This window comes from Saccopteryx leptura, chromosome 8, assembly GCF_036850995.1.
Source record: "Saccopteryx leptura isolate mSacLep1 chromosome 8, mSacLep1_pri_phased_curated, whole genome shotgun sequence".
Lineage (NCBI taxonomy): Eukaryota > Metazoa > Chordata > Mammalia > Chiroptera > Emballonuridae > Saccopteryx > Saccopteryx leptura.
The window spans coordinates 55,286,661-55,308,172 of NC_089510.1; the positions used below are offsets into that span (position 1 = coordinate 55,286,661).

The following is a 21,512-nucleotide window of genomic DNA, read 5'->3' on the forward strand; positions in this document are numbered from 1 at the left end:
TGACCTCCAAAATACAAAATGGATACCACTATCAGACTTAAAACTCATCAGGGACTTCTATAGCACTGAAATTAAAATAGCCCAGGCCCTGGCCCATTGGCTCAGTGGTAGAGCGTCAGCCCAACATGTGGCTGTCCCAGGTTTGAGTCCTGGTCAGGCACATAGAAGCACCCATCCATCCCCCCCTCCCTTCTTTCTTTCTTTCTTTCTCTCTCTCTCTCTCTCTCTCCCCTCTCTCCCTGCAGCCATGGTTCAATTAGAGCGAGTTGGCTCCCAGCACTAAGGATGGCTCCATAGCCTCTGTCAAGTTGCTAAAAATTGGCTCCGGTTGGCTCCGGTTGCAATGGAGCAATGCCCTAGCAGCAATACACCATCAGCCCCTAGTGCGTATGCTGGGGTGCATGCAAGAGTCTGTCTCTGCCTCCCCTCCTCTCACAAAAAACAAACAAACAAAAAAAAAACCCCTGGCCTAGAATTCCTCTTCAATCTGTCTCACGAAGCTCTCATCCTCAGTGTCCACTGAAGTGGCTTGTAACAGCAACAGGTGCATGTGGCTTCTTCCTAACATAGGCTCTTTCTCTACCTCTTTATTTGGCTGAAGCCTATCAATGTTCAGGTTACAGTTAAAATTTCATTTTTTCAGAGGCCTTCATTGCCTAATTGATCTAAATTATGTTGACCTTTTTGTTCTCCTTTATGCAGCACTCTGTTTAATTCTACAAAGTATGTTTATCACATTTGGAAATCATCTATTTATTTCTAAGTATATTTAACTAATTACCTCTTTCCTGTAATTTGTAAGTTACGTGAGGCAGGTACACATATCTATACTATTTTGTTCACCTAATCTGCCAGTAACATTAGGTGCTCAAATATTCACCGAATGAATTAATACATCAGTTTTGAAGGAAAGTTTCACTTCCTTTGAAAAAATTAGAAAAAGGACAACCAAAGACACTGCTCTTTCTTCCAACATCAACATTTTCCTCAGGAGAAACCATCTTTCCCCAAAAATGAGAAAACATATAGGAGTAACTTCATATTTATAGATGCAAAGAACATTTATTCTTTTAGCTACTCACTTACATCAAATGTGAACCAAATGTTAACGTGCTTTAAACAAAGCTAACAGCAGAGCACTGACACTGAAATGCAGTGCTGGGCTACAGGATTCTCATCGGTGTGACAACTCCTCTGCTAGATTCTCTCACCAACATACAGTTAGATACTTGAGGTTCTCTCAGCATTGTAAGATGTCAGCATTATCCAGACCAGCAACTGTCAACCAGTGTGCTGTAAGGATTTTTTATTTTTATTGATTTTAGAGAGAGAGGAAATGGGAGAGAGAGAATGGGGCAGGAACACTGATCTGTTCCTGTATGTGCCCTGGCTAAGGATGGAACTGGCAACCTCTGTGCTTTCGGACAAAGCTCTAACCAGCCGAGCCATCCATCTAGGGCAAGAAATTTTAAAACATTCAACACCTGACTATTTAATCTGGGGCACTGACCTCTCTTCCCTTAGATTGTCAAATAAAAAATTGACAATAGGCAACACAATAACAGCCATCTGGTGTGAATGCTCTGTCTTGAACCATAATGTGGTCATATGATAGAGCTGCCTCTTACTGGTCACATTGCATAACACTGTTGTGTCTGAACGGTTAATTCTTGGTACCAGAAATCCTTATATACAAGTACAAGCACCTGATTTTTTAAAAGGTCACGATGGAGCGAAAAGGGTAGATAATGACTTTTCTCTTTTGTAAATTAATCACAATTATACCTATTTTTTGTCAGATCGGTGAAAAATACACTATTTTTGGTGTGCTGCAGAATTTTAATAATTAGTTTATGTGTGCCACGAGATAAAACAGGTTTAAAGTCGCTGACCTAGACCCATCTCAATGTGAGATTTTATATCCCTTCCCCTACCTCCCCAGGAAGGCTATTCTGTTCCTGGTAATACGCTCATTTTAACATGTCTTATATATATATACATATGTAATAAAAACTCATTGTAAAAAAGTATATATCGAAATAATATAGAAATATATGAAGAAAAAAAAGAAATTTTTTTATTTTATAATCTACCCCACTAAATTCCACTATTAGAGGTAACTGCTATCAATGATTTGTAGAGCTTTATTTTTAGGGTGATCAACCATCCTGGTTTGTCCAGGACTGAGAGGTTTCTCAGGATATGAGACTTTCAGTGATAAAACAAGGTAGTCCTACACATTAGGATAATTGGTAATACTATATATTTATTTCTGACTTTTCCCTTAGCAAATTCAAGTATGTGCATAGAGTTTTAAAACAAATACAGATTCAGACCTGACCTGTGGTGGCGCAGTGGATAAAGCGTCAACCTGGAAATGCTGAGGTCGCCGGTTCAAAACCCTGGGCTTGCCTGGTCAAGGCACATATGGGAGTTGATGCTTCCAGCTTCTCCCCCCCTTCTCTCTCTCTCTCTGTCTCTTCTCTCTCTCTCTCTCTCTCTCTGTCTCTCCCTCTCCTCTCTAAAATGAATAAAAATAATAATAAAAATTAAAAAAAATTAAAACAAATACAGATTCATATTATGTCCACAGTGTACATATGTAGAACAGTGTTTCACAATGTTCTTTTTTTTTTTCTTAGAAGAGACAGACAGGAAAGGAGAGAGATGAGAGGCATCCACTAGTAGTTGTGGTACTTCACTTGTTCATTAATTGCTTTCTCATACATGCCTTGACCGGGGTCTCCAGCCAAGCCAATGATGACCCTTTGCTCAAGCCAGCAACATGGAACTCAAGCCAGCAGCCTTGGGCTTTAAGCTAGCAACCTTTGCGCTCAAGCCAGTGACCATGGGGTCATGTCTATGATCCCATGCTCAAGCGAGTGACCCCACACTCAAGCTAGTGAGCCTATACTCAAGCTAGTGAGCCTATGCTCAAACTGGTGACCTCGGGGTTTTGAACTTGGGTCCTCAGCGTCCCAGGTTGACATTCTATCCACTGTATCACCACCTAGTCAGTCTCACAATATTCTTTTGACATTAAATAGTATATTCAAAATGAGATTGTGCATGTATATAATCCATATACAGTGGTACCTTGAGATACGAATTTAATTCGTTCTGTAATTGAGCTCGTAAGTCAGTCAACTCATGTATCAAACTGCTGATACTGGATCCGTGCGCCAACGCGCCAACTAGTGGCAGCTTCCCGAATCACAACTCATATCTCGGAATTTCACTCAGATCTCGAACAAAAATACAGACCGAGTCGCAGCTTGTATCTTAAAAAAAATTTGTATGTTGGTCTGTTCATACCTCAAGGTACCACTGTACTTATTCCACTGACACAGACCTCAAACGAGGTTTATAAAAACTAATTTTCTTCATATCCTCTTATAACATGGGCACTATTTTGTCTGCTATAGTAATAAAATGCTGTTTACACTATAAAATTGGTACATTTTACTTGTTATAGTAGTTCAAATTAAGAAAAAATCAATGATTTTACAGTACTACTATTTGAAGCTATGTTTTTCAGTCGTCTACTCTAAGAAATTATCTCATTGTATCAAGTAACATTTTATCATTCATTTAGGACTTCAAATAAACACTTTTTCCTTGATACTAAGACACCATTAATTATAAACTATCACAAACTTAATTACAGCTTTTCAGGAAAAAATGAATTACATACCAATAGAAGTGAAAAAACTCTTTAAAGCCCACAAGTCTAGAAAGTTAAATGAATATTCAGGATCTCGGCAATGGTCTTTAGGTATACAGGAACTGGTCAAATTAACTCTCCTAGAGGTGACAATGTTACACAGAATCTATTCTGAGACTTGCAATTTCTCCTACCCTTTTTTTTTTTTTTTTTTTTTGTATTTTTCTGAAGCTGGAAACGGAGAGAGACAGCCAGACAGACTCCCGCATGCGCCGGACCGGGATCCACCCGGCACGCCCACCAGGGGCGAAGCTCTGCCCACCAGGGGGCGATGCTCTGCCCCTCCGGGGCGTGGCTCCACCGCGACCAGAGCCACTCAAGCGCCTGGGGCAGAGGCCAAGGAGCCATCCCCAGCGCCCGGGCCATCTCTGCTCCAATGGAGCCTCGGCTGCGGGAGGGGAAGAAAGAGACAGAGAGGAAGGGGGGGGGGTGGAGAAGCAAACGGGCGCCTCTCCTATGTGCCCTGGCCGGGAATCAAACCCGGGTCCCCCACACGCCAGGCCCACGGGCTCTCATACCTTTAATTGATCTGTCTGTACTATAAAAGGCAACCTTCTTCTACAAGTATATTACTTTTTCATTTCAAGACTGCTTCACTGGAAAAATCTTTTTCGAAATCTTTTGTAAATAAAAAAGAGGATTCAGGGCCCTGGCCAGTGAGCAAACTTATTAGAGCGTCACCCCAAACACCAAGGTTGCAGGTTTGATCCCCAGTCAGGGCATATATAGGAAGCAACCAATAAAGGCACAACTAGATGAACAAATGAATGTTTCTCTATCTCCCCCTTACTCTCTCTGTCTCCCTAAAATCAATCATTAAAAAAAATTTAAGAAGTAAAATAAAAAAAGAGGACTAAATTTTTAAGTGATTTAAGTAAAGGACATATCTGATATGGCTGCTATACTGCAATCCTGAAATCGACACTCTTTCTTCTCCAGAGGTTTCTGGTGAAACTGGTATGGCTGCGAGGGATATACTGCGGTCATGACTGTTCCTGATAAGGCTGTTACCCATGTGTTCAGGTGGTATGGCTGTTAGCACTGCTGACATGACTGTTCTGTTTCTGACAATTCTGCTTTTATTTTGTTTTTTTTCTTCTTTCCTCTGTAAACCTACCTACTTGCTTTTTGCTCAGTAAACGCGTGACTATAAAAAGCCCCAAGAGTCTGACCTGTGGTGGCTCAGTGGGTCAGTGGATAAAGCATCAACCTAGAACGCTGAGGTCGCCGGTTCAAAACCCTGGGCTTGCCTGGTCAAGGCTCATATGGGAGTTGATGCCCTTCTCTCTCTCTCACTCTCTCTCTCCTCTCTCTCTCTCTCTCTCTCTCTCTCTCTCTTACTCTCTCTCCTCTCTCTCTTCTCTCAAATGAATAAATTTAAAAAATAAATTAAAAAAAAAAAGCCCCAAGAAACCACCAGTCGCTGCTCAGACGTTGGAGTGCTAACTCCTCTGAGCCCGCTGGCATAATAAACCGGTTCTCCAACTCTCTGAGTGTGTCAGAGTGTCGAGTGTTATGTTGAGGGTCCAGTGTCCTGTGAGTGTTGCTTGGCTTCTAGGACTTTCCAGTCCACCATAACATATCAAATTATATAATTAGGGAAGAGTTACTTTTAAATTTTAAAGTTCAGGTAGTTTCCTCAGAGAGGTATTCACTTCCAAAGAAAATTCTCTTGACAGTTGACTTTTCCTTTGGAGTTGGTACTGATATTATCATATGCAAAAGTCCTAGAACCTGATTCCCCCACTCCTCATCCCCCAGGCAGGCAGTGTGCCCTTTCTGCCTACTGAGGGAAATCTGTGAAATGCAAACTTCTTGAACTCTAAACACTTATAATAATAGTTTAAGAGTTCCCATATTAGATCTTGGGAAATAAGTCTCAAGGGAAGGCTTACCTGTCCATCTTTGCCTCCTGCTGGCAATAGGCAGCATATGAGATGATGTTTTCATGGCTGCACCTCTCAGTAGCCAGAGCACCAACATAGAGAACGAAGTCAGCATCCGGGACGCCCTCTTGGTCTGGCACACCCACTGCTCCACAGGGCCACTTACCCCCACGGCAGACCCTGCATTGCTGCGCCCATCGGGGGCAACAGAAAATCAGACCAAAGACAAGATTAGCTGTGGCAACTTATAATTTATAGTGAATCCAGACTCTGAATACATATAATTTAATTTTTTTTAATTTTCAACTTTTATAAAATTCATCCCTCCATCTACTTACTTCTTGTCTCTAATTTTGAATTTATTTTACTACAATTTCTATATTATGTTAAATTATTATAAATTTATAATCTTTTTTATATTTTTATTTTTCCAAAGTGAGAAGCGGGGAGGAGGCAGGCAGACTCCCACATGTGCCGGACTGGGATCCACCTGGCATGCTCACCAGGGGGCGATGCTCTGCCCCTCTGGGGCATTGCTCTGCTGCAATCAGAGCCATTCTAGTGCCTGAGGTGGAGGCCATGGAGCCATCCTCAGCGTCCAGGCTAACTTTGCTCCAATGGAGCCTTGGCCGCGGGATGGTGAGAGAGAAAGGAAGGAGAGGGGGAATGGTGGAGAAGCAGATGGGCACTTCTCCTGTGTGCCCCGGCTGGAATCAAACCCAGGACCTCCACACGCCGGGCCAATGCTCTATCGCTGAGCCAACCAGCCAGGGCTTAAATGTATAATCTTAATTTAAACTAACAGTTGCTATTTATATTTCTTTTTTGCATTCTGGAAATATAAAATGTTTTAAACCCTGAAACTACGTGAAAGTTATAAGGGACCTCCTTATACATTTTTAAAACATTTAGTGAATTGTTTATTCATAAATCAATAGAATATACTAAACCAAAACTTTAATCAAGACTATACTAGCAATGTGTAGGAATGCTGAATGAGACTATCTACATAGATCTGAATGTTTTATAAATAGCATAATCATTGCATTATTATACAGTGAGGCCCTGAGTTACAAACATCTAACCTACACAGAACCTGTACTTAAGGTGAGAGCACCATAAGGACTATTATTAATCAACTACAGTTGGACATCAGTGAAAATGATATCACAGAGTTACTCATTCTCATGGCAAAGAACTATCAATGAAGACCTTATGCTCTGCCGCAAGTGGGTTAGGAGGGGGAAATGGTACCATTTAGGGAAGAAAACAGGGACCTAGAAACTCCAGAACCAAGAGTTTTCTACAAAAGAGTTAGCTGATGCTTTCTGTCTCATTGATGCAGGAATGGCAAAGTTAGAGGAGCAAGATCCTGATACAGAGAAGTTCATCATGCAGTTACCAAAGGCCTGAGGTGCTACAGAGCCATTTATGAAGAGAAAAAGAAAAGCTCTACAAACCTCCCTTGATTCCTGCTTCAAGAAACTGACTCCAGCAGCGGAATCAAACCCTGACTCTCTACACCAGTCCCAGCCTCTCCAACAAATCCATCATCTTCGCATCATCCAAGGTTGTTTAAGGTTACAGTTAAAAATGTTTAAGTTATGTATGTGTACAGAAAGGTAAAAATAAAACTATGTTAAGACAAACATATCTAAGTTGCATTTTTTTTTTGTATTTTTCTGAAGCTGGAAACAGGGAGGCAGTCAGACAGACTCCCGCATGCGCCTGACTGGGATCCACCCGGCACGCCCACCAGGGGGCGATGCTATGCCCATCCAGGGGGCGATGCTATGCCCATCCAGGGCATCGCTCTGTTGCGACCAGAGCCAGTCTAGCGCCTGAGGCAAAGGCCATGGAGCCATCCCCAGCGCCTGGGCCATCTTTGCTCCAATGGAGCCTTGGCTGCAGGAGGGGAAGAGAGAGACAGAGAGGAAGGAGAGGGGGAGGGGTGGAGAAGCAGATGGGCGCGTCTCCTGTGTGCCCTGGCCGGGAATCAAACCCAGGACTTCTGCACGCCAGGCCGACACTCTACCACTGAGCCAACTGGCCAGGGCCTCTAAGTTGCATTTAATAGGTAAATGTAACTGTTCCAATTTACATACAAATTCAATTTATAAACATACAGAACGTATCTTGTTCATAACCCAGAGACTGCCTGTACCCTAAATGTACAGTGTTTATAATTTCATTTTTACTACCAACTCTCCTCAGAAAAGATTAATTCTATTTAGTTCCATACTTGAAGTATTATAAATCCCAAATTAATAAAGTTTTACTGTATTTGGGGACCACTCTTTGGCTAAGGTCATAATCATTTCAGCCATTTGTTCCCTACTTACATATATACATACAGGGGGGTAAGTCATGTAGTCATGTGTGTGGTTTTTGTTTTTGAAGTTTAACACAATGGAACATTAGTAACTGGCACAAACTAGCTGTGTTAAATTATCATTCAGCTCTATTCTAAACATAGTTCAGTTGATTTTATTGTCTACACCTGAGTGTGTTCAACTGTCACTCATGGGACTAAAACACAGAACCCTCAATCTAAGTGGTTATTTTAACTATTTTGCTGAAAGTTAATATTTAAATATAAATCAAGATGTCAGTTCATGTAGTTTGAGATATTTTAGAATCCTGTTCTGTCATTCTTTTTTTTTCCCTTTTTTTGTATTTTCTGAACTTGGAAATGGGGAGGCAGTCAGACAGACTCCCACATGCATCCAACTGGGATCCACCCGGCATGCCCACCAGGGGGTGATGCTCCGCCCATCTGGGGCGCTGTTCTGTTGCAACCAGAGCCATTCTAGCACCTGAGGCAGAGGCCACAGAGCCATCCTCAGCGCCTGGGTCAACTTTGCTCCAATGGAGCCTTGGCTGCGGGAGAGGAAGAGAGAGACAGAGAGGAAGGAGAGGGGGAGGGGTGGAGAAGCAGATGGGCGCTTCTCCTGTGTGCCCTGGCCGGGAATCGAACCTGGGACTCCTGCACGCCAGGCCGATGCCCCACCAATGAGCCAACCGGCTAGGGCCTGTTCTGTCATTCTTAAAGAAAAGTGATGCAGACTCTGGATGGTTGGCTCAGTGGATAGAGCGTCAGTCCAGCATAGAGACGGCCCAGGTTTGATTCCCTGTCAGGGCACACAGAAGAAGCAACCATCTGCTTCTCCCCCATTCTACTCCCCCTTCTCTCCCTCTTGTTCTCTCACAGCCAGTAGCTTAAGTGGCTCTAGTATTGGCCCAGGGCACCCAGGCACTGAGGAAGCTGGTTGGTCTGAGCCAGCCTGAGGTGCTAAAAATAACTCAATTGATTCAAGCATCAGCCCCAGACAGGGTTGCTGGGTGGATCCCAGTCAGGGTGCATGCAGGAATCTGTCTCAATAACTCTCCTCCTCTCACTTTTTTAAAAAAAAGTTGATATAAAATTTCTGGACAATTTAGAGCAAAGTTATATTTCTAGCTATTTTCTAAACAAATAGTCCTAGGCCCTGGCTGTCTGGCTCAGTGGATAGAGCGCTGACCTGACCTGGTATGTGGACATTCTGGGTTCAATCTTCGGTCATAGCACACATGAGAAGCAATCATCTGCTTCTCTTCCCCTCCTGGTCCCCCTTCTACAGCTCAGTTGATTTGAGCATCGGTCCCAGACAGGAGTTGTGGGGTGGACTCCAGTCAGGGTGCATGCAGGAGTCTGTCCTTCTAGCTCCCTTCCTCCCACTTAAAACAAACAAACAAACAATCAATCAAACAAAAACAGTCCTTTTGTTTACTAAATTTCTCAATCAGTCTTTGTGAATTCACTAGTATCTAAAACTGGCCAAAAGCAAATGTTTGAAACAAGGAACCATAAAATCTAGACCCCAAAGGCACTTCAAAGTGTCTTAGAATATTTCAACTGAAAGAAGAGATTATATAACTCTTGATATTAGGTGTGGAAAAGAGCCTGATACACAGGTTAAGATGCCTAGGACGAGTCTACACTGTACCAGGGAGCCTTAAACTTTTGTCTATGGGTAAAAGATGGTTATTCTCAAAGACTTCTCAAATGTACATTATTATTACCTATCGTTTACTATACCAAGAAGCTGGATAATAAGAACATTTTTACTTACATAGTAAATATAAGTAACAATTTATTTTTTATGGGGAAAGAGTAATTAAAGGGGTTCTGAAAGAGAAACTAAGGACAAAAGGGTTTAAGAATATCAACACTTTAAATATTACATCTTTCACACAAGCTTTTCTCTTTGAATGAAAGGTACTAAATAAGTTATATTTAAGTGTCTTACTTAAAGTATTTTTTAAAAGATCAGATGCTTCTCATTTTAGAGAAAGCAAAAATTATTTAAAATGAGGGGCAAGAATAAGGGATGAGCTATATATCCAATTCAAATTATATTAAAACCCAAATACAAAATATAAACAGAAGTGAGATTTTCCTTAAAGTAAATAAATATTCACTATTCCCCCAAAGTATGTAAATTACATGATACAAAACAAATCTACATGCACTAAGATACCATCTTGCTTTGATGCATATAAAAATTTCATATTGTCTAAGTTTTTAATTATATAGTTAGAAATATGTAATTCTACTTTTGTAGGCAAGTCAACGTGGAGAAATTCGTTAGGACTATCATTTGAACTGTCTACATACTTGGCAGGGCCTTTTTTTTTTCTTTTTTTTTTAGCTTCTTTGCATATGTAAAGCATGCCATCAGATGTCCTGTTTTACCATGGACAATGCAACCACTTTTAGGTCAGCCTTGGCAAATCACACAAGGTTTGGTGGCATTACTGCGAAAATTAGACTCCATACTTTCTTCGTCTTGTACTTCTTCCCTCTCAAACTGTTTGACATCTTCCTGGCTGCTATAAATGATGCTACTAGAAGGTGATGGCTGAGAATAGTCGTCACTGTATTGGGACTGGGAGGCTTGTGTAATCTTTTCATCATTTTCCTCAACATATGATTGTTGGGAATCATTCACTGTATTTTTTTTTTTTTTTTTTTTTTTTTGCAATTAGGAACATCAAAGCCCTCTTCTGCTTGTGTTGGGTTTTCTAGTTTGGTTTTCTTAGGCATGTTCCCTTTTTCTTTCCCTTTGTCTTCAAGAAGCTACTCCTCATGAAGTGCCCAACATCTGCTGCAATGTGATCTAAGGGGAGTATTCATTTCATTGCATGAAGTACACTTGCAACAGTCAGCTAACAAAATTTCAGATCATCTTCAAATAAATGCGTTATTCTCCCGTCAGATGCGCAGTAACTTGATATTACCACGTTATCTTATCTGAAAGTTCTTATCCTTCTTCATTAAGGTTACAGTCTTCTGAATTGAGACTCAACTTTAAATTCTACACTGAACTGATCTGACACTAAATCTTGATCCAACAAATCACCTAATTATTCACTTACACCAGCATTAAGATTTGGATTTGATGGAGACCCTGTTGATGCACTGCTGCTGCTTCCAGTGTTGTCTGCCTTATTACACAGAGAGCAAGGCTTTCAGCAAAGGAAAAGGAAGAACTACCAGACCTGTGGTGCTGTCTTCGATGCTGACCAGGTAATTCATCCAACTTTTCTTCTGTCTCACTAATTGTTCTCCTGCTAAATCAGGGGTCCTCAAACTATAGCCAGCGGGCCACATGTGGTCCCCTGAGGCCATTTATCCGGCCCCCTCGCACTTCCAGAAGGGGCACCTCTTTCATTGGTGGTCAGTAAGAGGAGCATAGTTCCCATTGAAATACTGGTCAGTTTGTTGATTTAAATTTACCTGTTCTGCCTGACCAGGCTGTGGTGCAGTGGATGGAGCATCGGACTGGGATGCGGAGGACTCAGGTTCAAGACCGAGGTCGCCAGCTTGAGCGCGGGCTCATCTGGTTTGAGCAAAGCTTACCAGCTTGGACCCAAGGTCGCTGGCTTGAGCAAGGAGTTGCTCAGTCTGCTGAAGGCCCACAGTCAAGGCACATATGAGAAAGCAATCAAGGAACAACTGAGGTGTCGCAACGAAAAACTGATGATTGATGCTTCTCATCTCTCTCCGTTCCTGTCTGTCTGTCCCTATCTATTCCTCTCTCTCTCTGTCTCTGTAAAAAAATAAATAAATTTACTTGTTCTTTATTTTAAATATTGTATTTGTTCCTGTTTTGTTTTTTTACTTTAAAATAAGATATGTGCAGTGTGCACAGGGATTTGTTCATAGTTTTTTTTTATAGTCCGGCCCTCCAATGGTCTGAGGGACAGTGAACTGGCCCCCTGTGTAAAAAGTTTGGGGACCCCTGTGCTAGATGATATAGATGGTCTAGAATCCAAATCTGAAAAATGAAGGTTTCTCTTACTTCAGCTCTTGCACAGGGTCCTTTTGATCACTCCCACCTTCAAGATGCCATCTGTTTTCACTCACAGATATGCCTGAATCTGATGGTTCCTGCTGATTGACTATGACCAAGTTTATGTAGATCACTGTGTATGTTTTCTGTGTCTTTTCAAAGAGAAACTTGGCATTCTAAAAATATTCCCTGGAAGATCATTTGAATAATACACAATATGTTGTTGCCTCTCCTTATATGATCATTTATTCATAAATACTGGCCAAAATCAAATATAATCTCTTTCATGGTATAAGTGTCTTTTTGTACACCAATAGATTTTAATAACTTCAAAAGCAATGGCACTGGTGTAACCACGGTCTCTTGGCGTGAAGCTGGAAGCTGTGAGGTGCTTGCAGCACTATCAGTAGGCACAGACACATCAGTATTGCCCAGCTGCTATGACTGGACAAGGAGGCTCCTGACGTAGGAAGCGGCAGGACCTTGGTCAAAGGGCTTAGGGCCTCCCTTTAGACTCGGCTTTTTGTTCCATTTTCCTTTCTAGAAATACGGGCCCACACATGCCCCAAGAGAAGCAGAGCAGGACAAAGGGCACCCAACTCGTGACCGCTAACACCCAAGGGGAGCACACCACTTTATACATTTTTTACAACTTTCTAGAAATCTACAGTTATTTCAAAATTAATAAAAATTTTATTTAATATAAATAAATTTCCAATTATAAATAATTCATTTAATTTTTTTAAAACTCAAATACAAAAGTACATAAGGTAAAAAGTTGTAGTCATCATGTAATATTACCCTCATTCCTAGTTTTCTAAGCAAGTCTTACTTTGCCCTTGTAATGTCTGTTTTTAGAGAACTTTTTATAGAGAACTTCTTTTATCAAAGTTCCTGAACAAACATAATCTCCAAATTATAAATAAAAAATCAGTAAACTGCAATTTTTTAAGCAAAAGTGATGCTTACAGAGAAAAAAACAGAAATCCCCATTTCATTGCATTACTTACTTACATGTGTTAAATACATGTGTTCATGTATTCTAATCCCCCCCCCCCGAAGTTAGAAGCAGAAGGCAGTTAGACAGACTCCCTCATGCACCCTGACTGGGATCCACCCGGCATGCCCACTAGGGGGCGATGCTCTGTCCATCTGGGGTGTTGCTCCATTGTGGCCGGAGCCATTCTAGTGTCTGATGCGGAGGCCATAGAGCCGTCCTCAGCGCCTGGGCCAACTTTGCTCCAATGGAGCCTTGGCTGCAGGAGGGGAGAGAGAGATAGAGATAGAGAGAGAAAGAGAAAGAGAGAGAAAAAAAAAAGGAGGAGGGGGAAGGGTGGAGAAACAGATGGGCACTTCTCCTGTGTGCCCTGACTAGGAATCAAACCTGGACTTACATACGCTGGGCCGACGCTCTACCGCTGAGCCAACCAGCCAGGGCCTATTTTAATTTTTAATTCAGTTACTTAAACCTATTAATAGTTGCTACTACTATAAGTTGTGATTTTAAAGCTTTCTTTCCCATGACCACTCATTTATTAGTAAAAAAAAAAATTAGAGAACTCCCAAGAAAATAAAAAGAAAGTAGAATTTGGAAAAGCCAAGAGAATGAAAAACAAACAAAAATACCTTAGAAACAAAGCAAAGAAATGTGCTTTAAAATATCTAGGAAATGTCTCTAGTCTCCAGTGTTTTGGGGAAAAAAATGGATATGTAATTTTTAAGGTGTCCCTATAATCCTTTATACTCTCAAGAAATCTGAGGAAAACTGAAAGCTGAGTAAGTTAGTTATAGCAGTGTCAATGCATAGGGTTCTAAACCCTTACTGAGCTTCAATTACCTTAAGAAAATAATTATAAAATAAACTTCATCTAAACATATGCTTAAGGTCCTGGCTGGCTGGCTCCACGGTAGAGCGTTGGCCCAGCATATGGAAGTCCTGGGTTCAATTCCCGGCCAGGGCAGACAGGAGAAGCGCTCATCTGCTTCTCCACCCTTCCCCCTCCTCTTTCTCTCTGTCTCTCTTCCCCTTCCGCAGTCAAGGCCCAGGCGCTGAGGATGGCTCCATGGCCTCCACCTCAGGCACTAGAATGGCTCTGGTTGCAGCAGAGCAACACCCCAGATGGGCCGAGCATGCCAGGTGGATCCTAGTCGGGTGCATGTGGGAATCTGCCTGCCTGCCTCCCTGCTTCTCACTTCGAAAAAATACAAAAAAAATAATTAAAAATAATAATTAGAAAAATACTTAATTTTGGTTACAAATCAATGTTTAGTAATGTATTCATTTTCTATAAGTAATGACAGAACACAGTAAAAATACAGCAGTAATCATATTTTCAAAGGTATAATAAATTGGTTTTCTGGTATATGCATTTAAAATTTTTTTAAACTATTTTTTCAAAGATTTTATTTATTGCCCTGGCCGGTTGGCTCAGCGGTAGAGCGTCGGCCTGGCATGCGGGGGACCCGGGTTCGATTCCCGGACAGGGCACATAGGAGAAGCGCCCATTTGCTTCTCCACCCCCACCCCCCTCCTTCCTCTCTGTCTCTCTCTTCCCCTCCCGCAGCCAAAGCTCCATTGGAGCAAGGATGGCCCGGGCGCTGGGGATGGCTCCTTGGCCTCTGCCCCAGGCGCTAGAGTGGCTCTGGTCGCAGCAGAGCGACACCCCGGAGGGGCAGAGCATCGCCCCCTGGTGGGCAGAGCGTCGCCCCTGGTGGGCGTGCCGGGTGGATCCAGGTCGGGCACATGCGGGAGTCTGTCTGACTGTCTCTCCCCGTTTCCAGCTTCAGAAAAAATACAAAAAAAAAAAAAAGGTTTTATTTATTGCCTGACCTGACGGTGGCGCAGTGGATAGAGTGTCAGACTGGGATGCAGAGGAGCCAGGTTCTAGACCCCAAGGTCGCCAGCTTGAGCGTGGGCTCATCTGGTTTAAGCAAAGCTCACAAGCTTGAGCCCAAGGTTGCTGGCTTGAGGAAGGGGTCACTCAGTCTGCTGTAGCCCCCCTCCCCCCCCCCGTTAAGGCACATATGAGAAATCAATCAATGAACAACTAAGGAACCGCAATAAAGAATTGATGATTCTCATCTCTCTCCCTTCCTGCCTGTCTGTCCCTATCTGTCCCTCTCTCTGACTCTCTTTGTCTCTGCCACACACAAAAAAAGATTTTATTTATTTACTTTAGAGAGGGGGAAGAAAGAGAGACAGAGAAGGGGAGGAGTAGCAGGAGAATCAACTCCCATATGTGCCCTGAACAGACAAGCCTGGGGTTTCAAACTAGCATCCTCAGCATTCCAGGTTGATGCTTTATCCACTGCACCACCACAGGTCAGTCCTAAAATTTTTATCTCTTTTCTGATATAAGTAATATATGCTTATCATAAAAAATCATATTACAAAAATACATAATTTACCAAAGAAAAGGCCCCTACAATCCCATTTTGGTATGTGTACAGATTTCATAGTATTTATATACCTAAAGAATGTTTCATAATTTTTTATTGTTTGAGTGTATATTTTTTTCTAAAAACTGTTTTTATTTCAGCTTTATTAAAAGCTGAATTGAAAATAATTTTTAAAACAAAATAAGCTAACTATACATACTGATTTACAACTTTTCTTTTTTCATTTAAAAGCGTAAATATCTTTTTTTTATTCTTTATTCATTTTAGAAAAGAGAGAGGGAGGAGAGAGAGAGGAGAGAGAGAAGGGGGGGAGAAGCAGGAAGCATCAACTCCCATTTGTGCCTTGACCAGGCAAGCCCAGGGTTTCGAACCGGCGACCTCAGCATTTCTAGGTGGACGCTTTATCCACTGCGCCACCACAGGAGGCCGTAAATATCTTTCTAGTCATCAAATAAAGATCTACTTCATTCTTTAACAGCTGCATAGTATTCCATTACATGGTTAGACTATCATTTAACTAATACTAATACAAATATATTTATAGTTTTCAAAGAATATCCTTTTACATGTATTATACATTTATAAGTATATTTTAAAAATTCTTTCCATTAATTTTGAGAGAGAGAGAGAGAAGCACCAACTCATTTAACTTAGTTGTTCAATTTAGTGTGTACTCACTGACTGCTTCTCCTACATGCCCTGACCAAGGGTTGAACCCACAACCTCTGGTGCACCAGGTCAACGCTTTATCCCCTGAACAACCCAGCCAGGGCATAAGTATTTTTATGAAATACATTTCTACGTTGGGTTAAAGCACAGATTGTTGCTTAATTTTAAGAAATAATATCAAATTTCCCTTCAAAAATACTGAGGTGTACACCTGCTATAAGATGTTTTAGAGGATAAAACTTTTTTTTTTTTTCTGAAGCTGGAAATGGGGAGGCAGTCAGACAGACTCCCGCATGCGCCCATCCAGGATCTACCCAGCACGTCCACCAGGGGGCAATGCTCTGCCCATCCGGGGTGTCGCTCTGTTGCGACCAGAGCCATTCTAGCGCCTGAGGCAGAGGCCACAGAGCCACCCCCAGCACCCAGGCCAACTTTGCTCCAATGGAGCCTTGGCTGTGGGAAGGGAAGAGAAAGACAGAGAGGAAGGAGAGGGGGAGGGGTGGAGAAGCAGATGGGCGCCTCTCCTGTGTGCCCTGGCCGGGAATCAAACCCGGGACTTCCGCACACCAGGCCGACGCTCTACCACTGAGCCAACCAGCCAGGGCCTAGAGGATAAAACTTTTAAGCTGAAATGACTCAGTAGCCCCAGAGATAAATTTAAAAATATATATATATTAAATTCATTTTAAAACTAATGAAAGAATAAAATCAGCATACTTAACTGTGATTACTTTTAGTAGAAGAATGAAGCTTCTAAATGTAAGTCTGTGACAGATTCAAAATTTCTCCTAAGTTTATTTTAAAAAATAAGAACATCCCCGAGAGCAGGCTGAGTTACCTGGAGGTGCGCCTCAGGCACTACCACTGGGCCGCATTTCGTGTGCTCTGCACATTCCCCAGTACAGTATCTATGGGGATCGTTTTCCTTCCGTAGGTATTGGTTTGTTGCACATTGTCTTCAGTTCATTGTTACATCAAAGTGTAATTACACACACAAAAGGAAAGAATATTCACAGCAGTCAAAGGCATTGTAAAAAACTAGTAACTGCTATATTAGCTCATTAACAATTACTATTTTAGTTAGAAAAGTGGACTAAGAACAAATTTTGGTTTCCTGGGAATCCTCCTGATCTGGGTTTCCAAATACCCAAATACTTCATAAAGCCAATACTGTGGACAAATGAAAGTGGGAGGAAGGAGGTGTAGCAAGCAGGGGACAACTATACCCTAGACCAGGGGTCTCAAACTCACGGCCCGCCAAACAATTTTGTGCTGCCTGCAGACTAATCCACGAAGTTCAAAATATTTTGGATAAAATTAAGTAAGCCTAGGGGCCTACTTGTATTTTTCATTTCTCTAGCATCCTAGCTAGATATTAGCTTAGTTAACAGCAGTTGTGATGCGAACTACAGTTTCTGGTCGTTTTGTGACACTGAGTAAACTGCATGTACGATTGTGCTTGTTGTACTGATTTTTTTTTGTTTTCAACTGCAGTGAGAAAAGTGTTGCGTAATAGTTGCCTTTTGTAGACCTAGTGCAGCCCGCCGAACGGCTGTGATCTTGCTCTGCGGCCCACATGCTGAGTTGAGTTTGAGACCCCTGCCCTAGACCGTGGTCGGCAAACTCATTAGTCAACAGAGCCAAATATCAACAGTACAACGATTGAAATTTCTTTTGAGAGCCAGATTTTTTAAATGTAAACTATACAGGTAGGTACATTCCTTACTGAGGTAGCGCCCACACATGGTATTTTGTGGAAGAGACACACTCAAGGGGCCAAAGAGCCACATGTGGCTCGCGAGCCACAGTTTGCCGACCAGGACCTAGGAAAAGATCTAGTAGGTCACCATATAATAGAAAATCAGGGAAAAACAGATGCTTTTTATTCTTCTAAAAGTCTTGCTTTTTGGTCTGTACAAAAAGCATAATAAAATATTCTAGTATAAATTTCATAATTTGCTATACTGGTAGAATGGGCAGGGCAGAGTACTAAACAACAAGAAAACGACCCATTTAATGTGACATACATACCGGCTAAGTAAGATAGTGCCCGCAGGTCTACGAACCTGAAAAGTCTTTTCTAAATAAGAAATAGCTTGTGGAAAAAGTTTGTTCTGAATAAAAATTGAAAAAAGAAAACCAGTCAAAAATATAGTCCAAGTATAAATTACATTTAAAACAAGCAAGCATAGTATTTTAATGACTGAGAGTAAAAAGAGAAAAGCCTTACAATTCTGGAATACAGATACTAATCAGTCAAAGGTTGTATGGCAAGGAGTAGGAGAAAGAGTAAAGTAAGTCTAGGATCAAAGTAATTTCCTCATTTTCTAGTAGGAAAAGCCAGATTATTTAAAAACAAACAAAAAAATACCTTAGAAACAAAGAATGTGCTTTAAAATGTCTAGGAAATGTCTCTAATGCCTTGGGAAAAGAGATGGATATGTAACTAGCAAATTGTTTTAAATGTGTCCCTATAACCCGTTATACTCTCAAGAAATTTGAGAAGAGAAATGAAGGCTGAGTAAGTTAGTTGTAGTAATGCCAATATGTAGGGTTTTAAAGCCTTTACTGAGCTTCAAATACATTACAAAAAAATTTACAAGGTGTCGTATAAATTAGCCAATTGAGGAAAGAACACTAGATGGAAACTTCCTTCCCTACCTCCATTTAAATAGAATATTAGAAAACATAAATCTCAACTATCAATCCAAATTACTTCACATTTGAGATGAGTTAGTTGCTTCCAAAATTAAGATAGTTTATGATAAGAAAATCTTATGTTTAAAAAAAAATCTTATGTTGGTGAAGAGATTAAGCAAAAAATAAATAAAACTCACAGACACAGACAATAGTATGGTGATTACCAGAGGGAAAGGGGGTGGGGGGAGGTAGAAGAGGGTATATGGGGGGAAAATGGTGATGAAAGGAATCTTGACTTGAGGTGATGAATACACAATACAATATACAGGTGATGTATTATAGAATTGTACACCAGAAACACATATAATTTTATTAACCAATGTCACCCCAATAAATTCAATAATAAAGAAAATCTTATGTTTAGCAGATCTACTTTAACCTCACTTACTTCTGTGATACATAATGAATTGGCTTGGTGTGTGTGAGTGTGACTGTGAGTGTGAGTGTGTGTGTGTGTGTGTGTGTGAGAGAGAGAGAGAGAGAGAGAGAGAGAGACTCTACAACACTTAAAAAATTGCTGAGGGTAGCATTTCTATAAACAACATAGGCACATCATATTTTCAAGTCAATTAATCTTCAGCAGAATAGCATTTCCAACACAATAGTGCTGTTCTCAATGTATTTCAAAAGTCAATTTTATAACTCTATCCTTAGTATGTTCTGTTCCTCCAGAACTTGAGAACCAGTAAAAAAATGAGAAGACTAATTCAATATCAAATTATAAAATGAGAAGACTAATTTAGTATCAAATACAGACAAAGTCTTGGTGAATGCATCACAAAGACAGCTTGGGTAAAAATGATAAATATTTACCAATTTACTACCAATATCTTTCATTCGGTCATCCACAAAACAGTCATGTATATACTTTTCTTTACTGAAGTAGAATTTACATACAGTAACATATACCCATTTTAAGAATAAAATTCAAGCCATGAGTATTTTTTACCTACCTTAACAAGGTATTTTTTTTCAGGGAGCAACCTGAAAGTGACAACATGAAACATTAGAATCACCATGCTGGGGCAGAGCACTGTCTCATTTGTTCAGAACACATCTGGCAGCAGCCTCAAGGAAGCATGCAGTATCAAACCCCCAAAATTTCAATTTATCTCAATGAGCATTTGAGAGTTTACTCTTTGCCAAAGCACAACACTGGGCATGATCATACGCTATCTCATCCATTTGGGAAATTAAAGATAGGGAAGGACATCAACTACTCTTAATAAAACTTCATAAACTACTGCGTATTCATAATTTATCTATTTCTGGACCCCTCTTACACTAAATAAGAAATTTAGACTATATTATCTTTCTAGTTAATGATTTTGTAAATGTTCTCATTATTGTATATATAAGCACATCCTCTTACTTTTCTTCCAAGTAGATACTGAGGAAGTGCCTTCTAGGTCTATTATTGACCACCTTCAAGTAGATCCACATTTGTTCTGTACAAAACTTTATTTTAAGCGAGAGAGACAGAAAGAGGGACAGAGAAAGGGAGGCTCTAGCTGAGCCAGACTCCTTGCTCAAGCCAGCGACTGTGGACTTCAAGCCAGTGACCTTTGGGCTCAAGCCAACGACCATAGGGTCATGTCTATGATCTCACACTCAAGCTGGCAACCCCATGCTCATGTTGGTGAGCCCACGCTCAAGCCAGCGACCTTAGGGTTTCAAATCTGGGTCCTTTGCATCCTAGGCTGACACTCTATTCACTACGCCAGTGGCTAGTCAGGCCAATTTTTTAATTAGTATAGATTTTTTTTAATGTTTATTTTATTGATTTTAGAGAGAGAGGAAGAAAGAGAGAAAAGAGAGAGAGAGAGGAAGAGAGAGAGAAAGGAAGGGAAAAAGAGAAACAGAAACACTAATCTGTTACTGCACGCTCTCTGCTCGGGATCAAACCAGCAACCACTGTGCTTCAGAGTGATGCCAGAAACCAACCAAGCCATCCAGCCAGGGCATGAAGTATTGACTTTAATCATACCACTTGACTATTACCTTCCAAACTAAAGAGCATTTTAGCTTAATTTCATCCTGAAGGTGCACCTAGTTCATATTATGGAACTTCAGATAACACATAAAAATATCTTTAACAGTTTTATTCTTAATTAAAACAAGGACAAAATAATGATGTACTTACTCTTCAATACTTTTATCATAGACAGTCTTGATTCTTAAATGTTCATCAACATTTCTCTTTACAACATGATTTGCCTTAAGATGGACCTTATTTATGACCTGAAAAAGGAGTAGATTTAAAATTTTTTTAAAAAGATGTATAGGTTAGCCAATTGAGGTCCAAACATAAAATTAATAAATTTACTTGGAGTGATGGACACACAATGCAATATACAGATGATGTATTGTAGAACTATGCAACTGAAACCTGTAGAATTTCATTCACCAATGTCACCCCAATAAATTCAATAAAAATTAATTAATAAATTAAATTTCAAGTGTAATACTCAGAAAAAAAGATAAAGAATAAATAAATGGAGGGCCAGTTCATATTCATGAGTAGAAAGACTCAATATTGTCAAGATGTTAATTCTTCCAATTTAATGTATAGATTCAATGTAATCCCAATCAAATCCCAGCAAGTTATATTGTGGATATAAACCAACTGATCCTAAAAATACAGAGTGGCAAAAGACCCAGAATAGCCAACACAATTGTGAAGAACAAAGTTAGAAGACTGACACCACCTGACTTCAAGACTTACTATAAAGCTACAGTAACCAAGACAAAGTGGTACTGGCAAAAGAATAAACATACAGATCAGTAGAACAGAAAAGA

The 21,512-nt window shown here is 40.6% G+C and overlaps 1 protein-coding gene and 1 pseudogene across 2 annotated transcripts in view; both read right to left on the reverse strand.

The window, feature by feature from the left end:
• The window catches only part of LMLN (leishmanolysin like peptidase), a 98,691-nt gene that overhangs the window by 61,285 nt on the left and 15,894 nt on the right, over positions 1 to 21,512 (reverse strand). For both annotated transcript variants that reach the window (XM_066346977.1, XM_066346976.1), the window contains exons 2-6: positions 20,857 to 20,954; positions 19,667 to 19,697; positions 18,045 to 18,127; positions 16,852 to 16,969; positions 5,620 to 5,798 (exon numbers count right to left, since the gene is read on the reverse strand). In XM_066346977.1, coding sequence (XP_066203074.1) covers positions 5,620 to 5,798; positions 16,852 to 16,969; positions 18,045 to 18,127; positions 19,667 to 19,697; positions 20,857 to 20,954 — 509 coding nt within the window. The remainder of the gene's footprint in view (positions 1 to 5,619; positions 5,799 to 16,851; positions 16,970 to 18,044; positions 18,128 to 19,666; positions 19,698 to 20,856; positions 20,955 to 21,512) is intronic.
• LOC136380044 (E3 ubiquitin-protein ligase Mdm2-like) lies at positions 10,260 to 12,752 on the reverse strand (annotated as a pseudogene).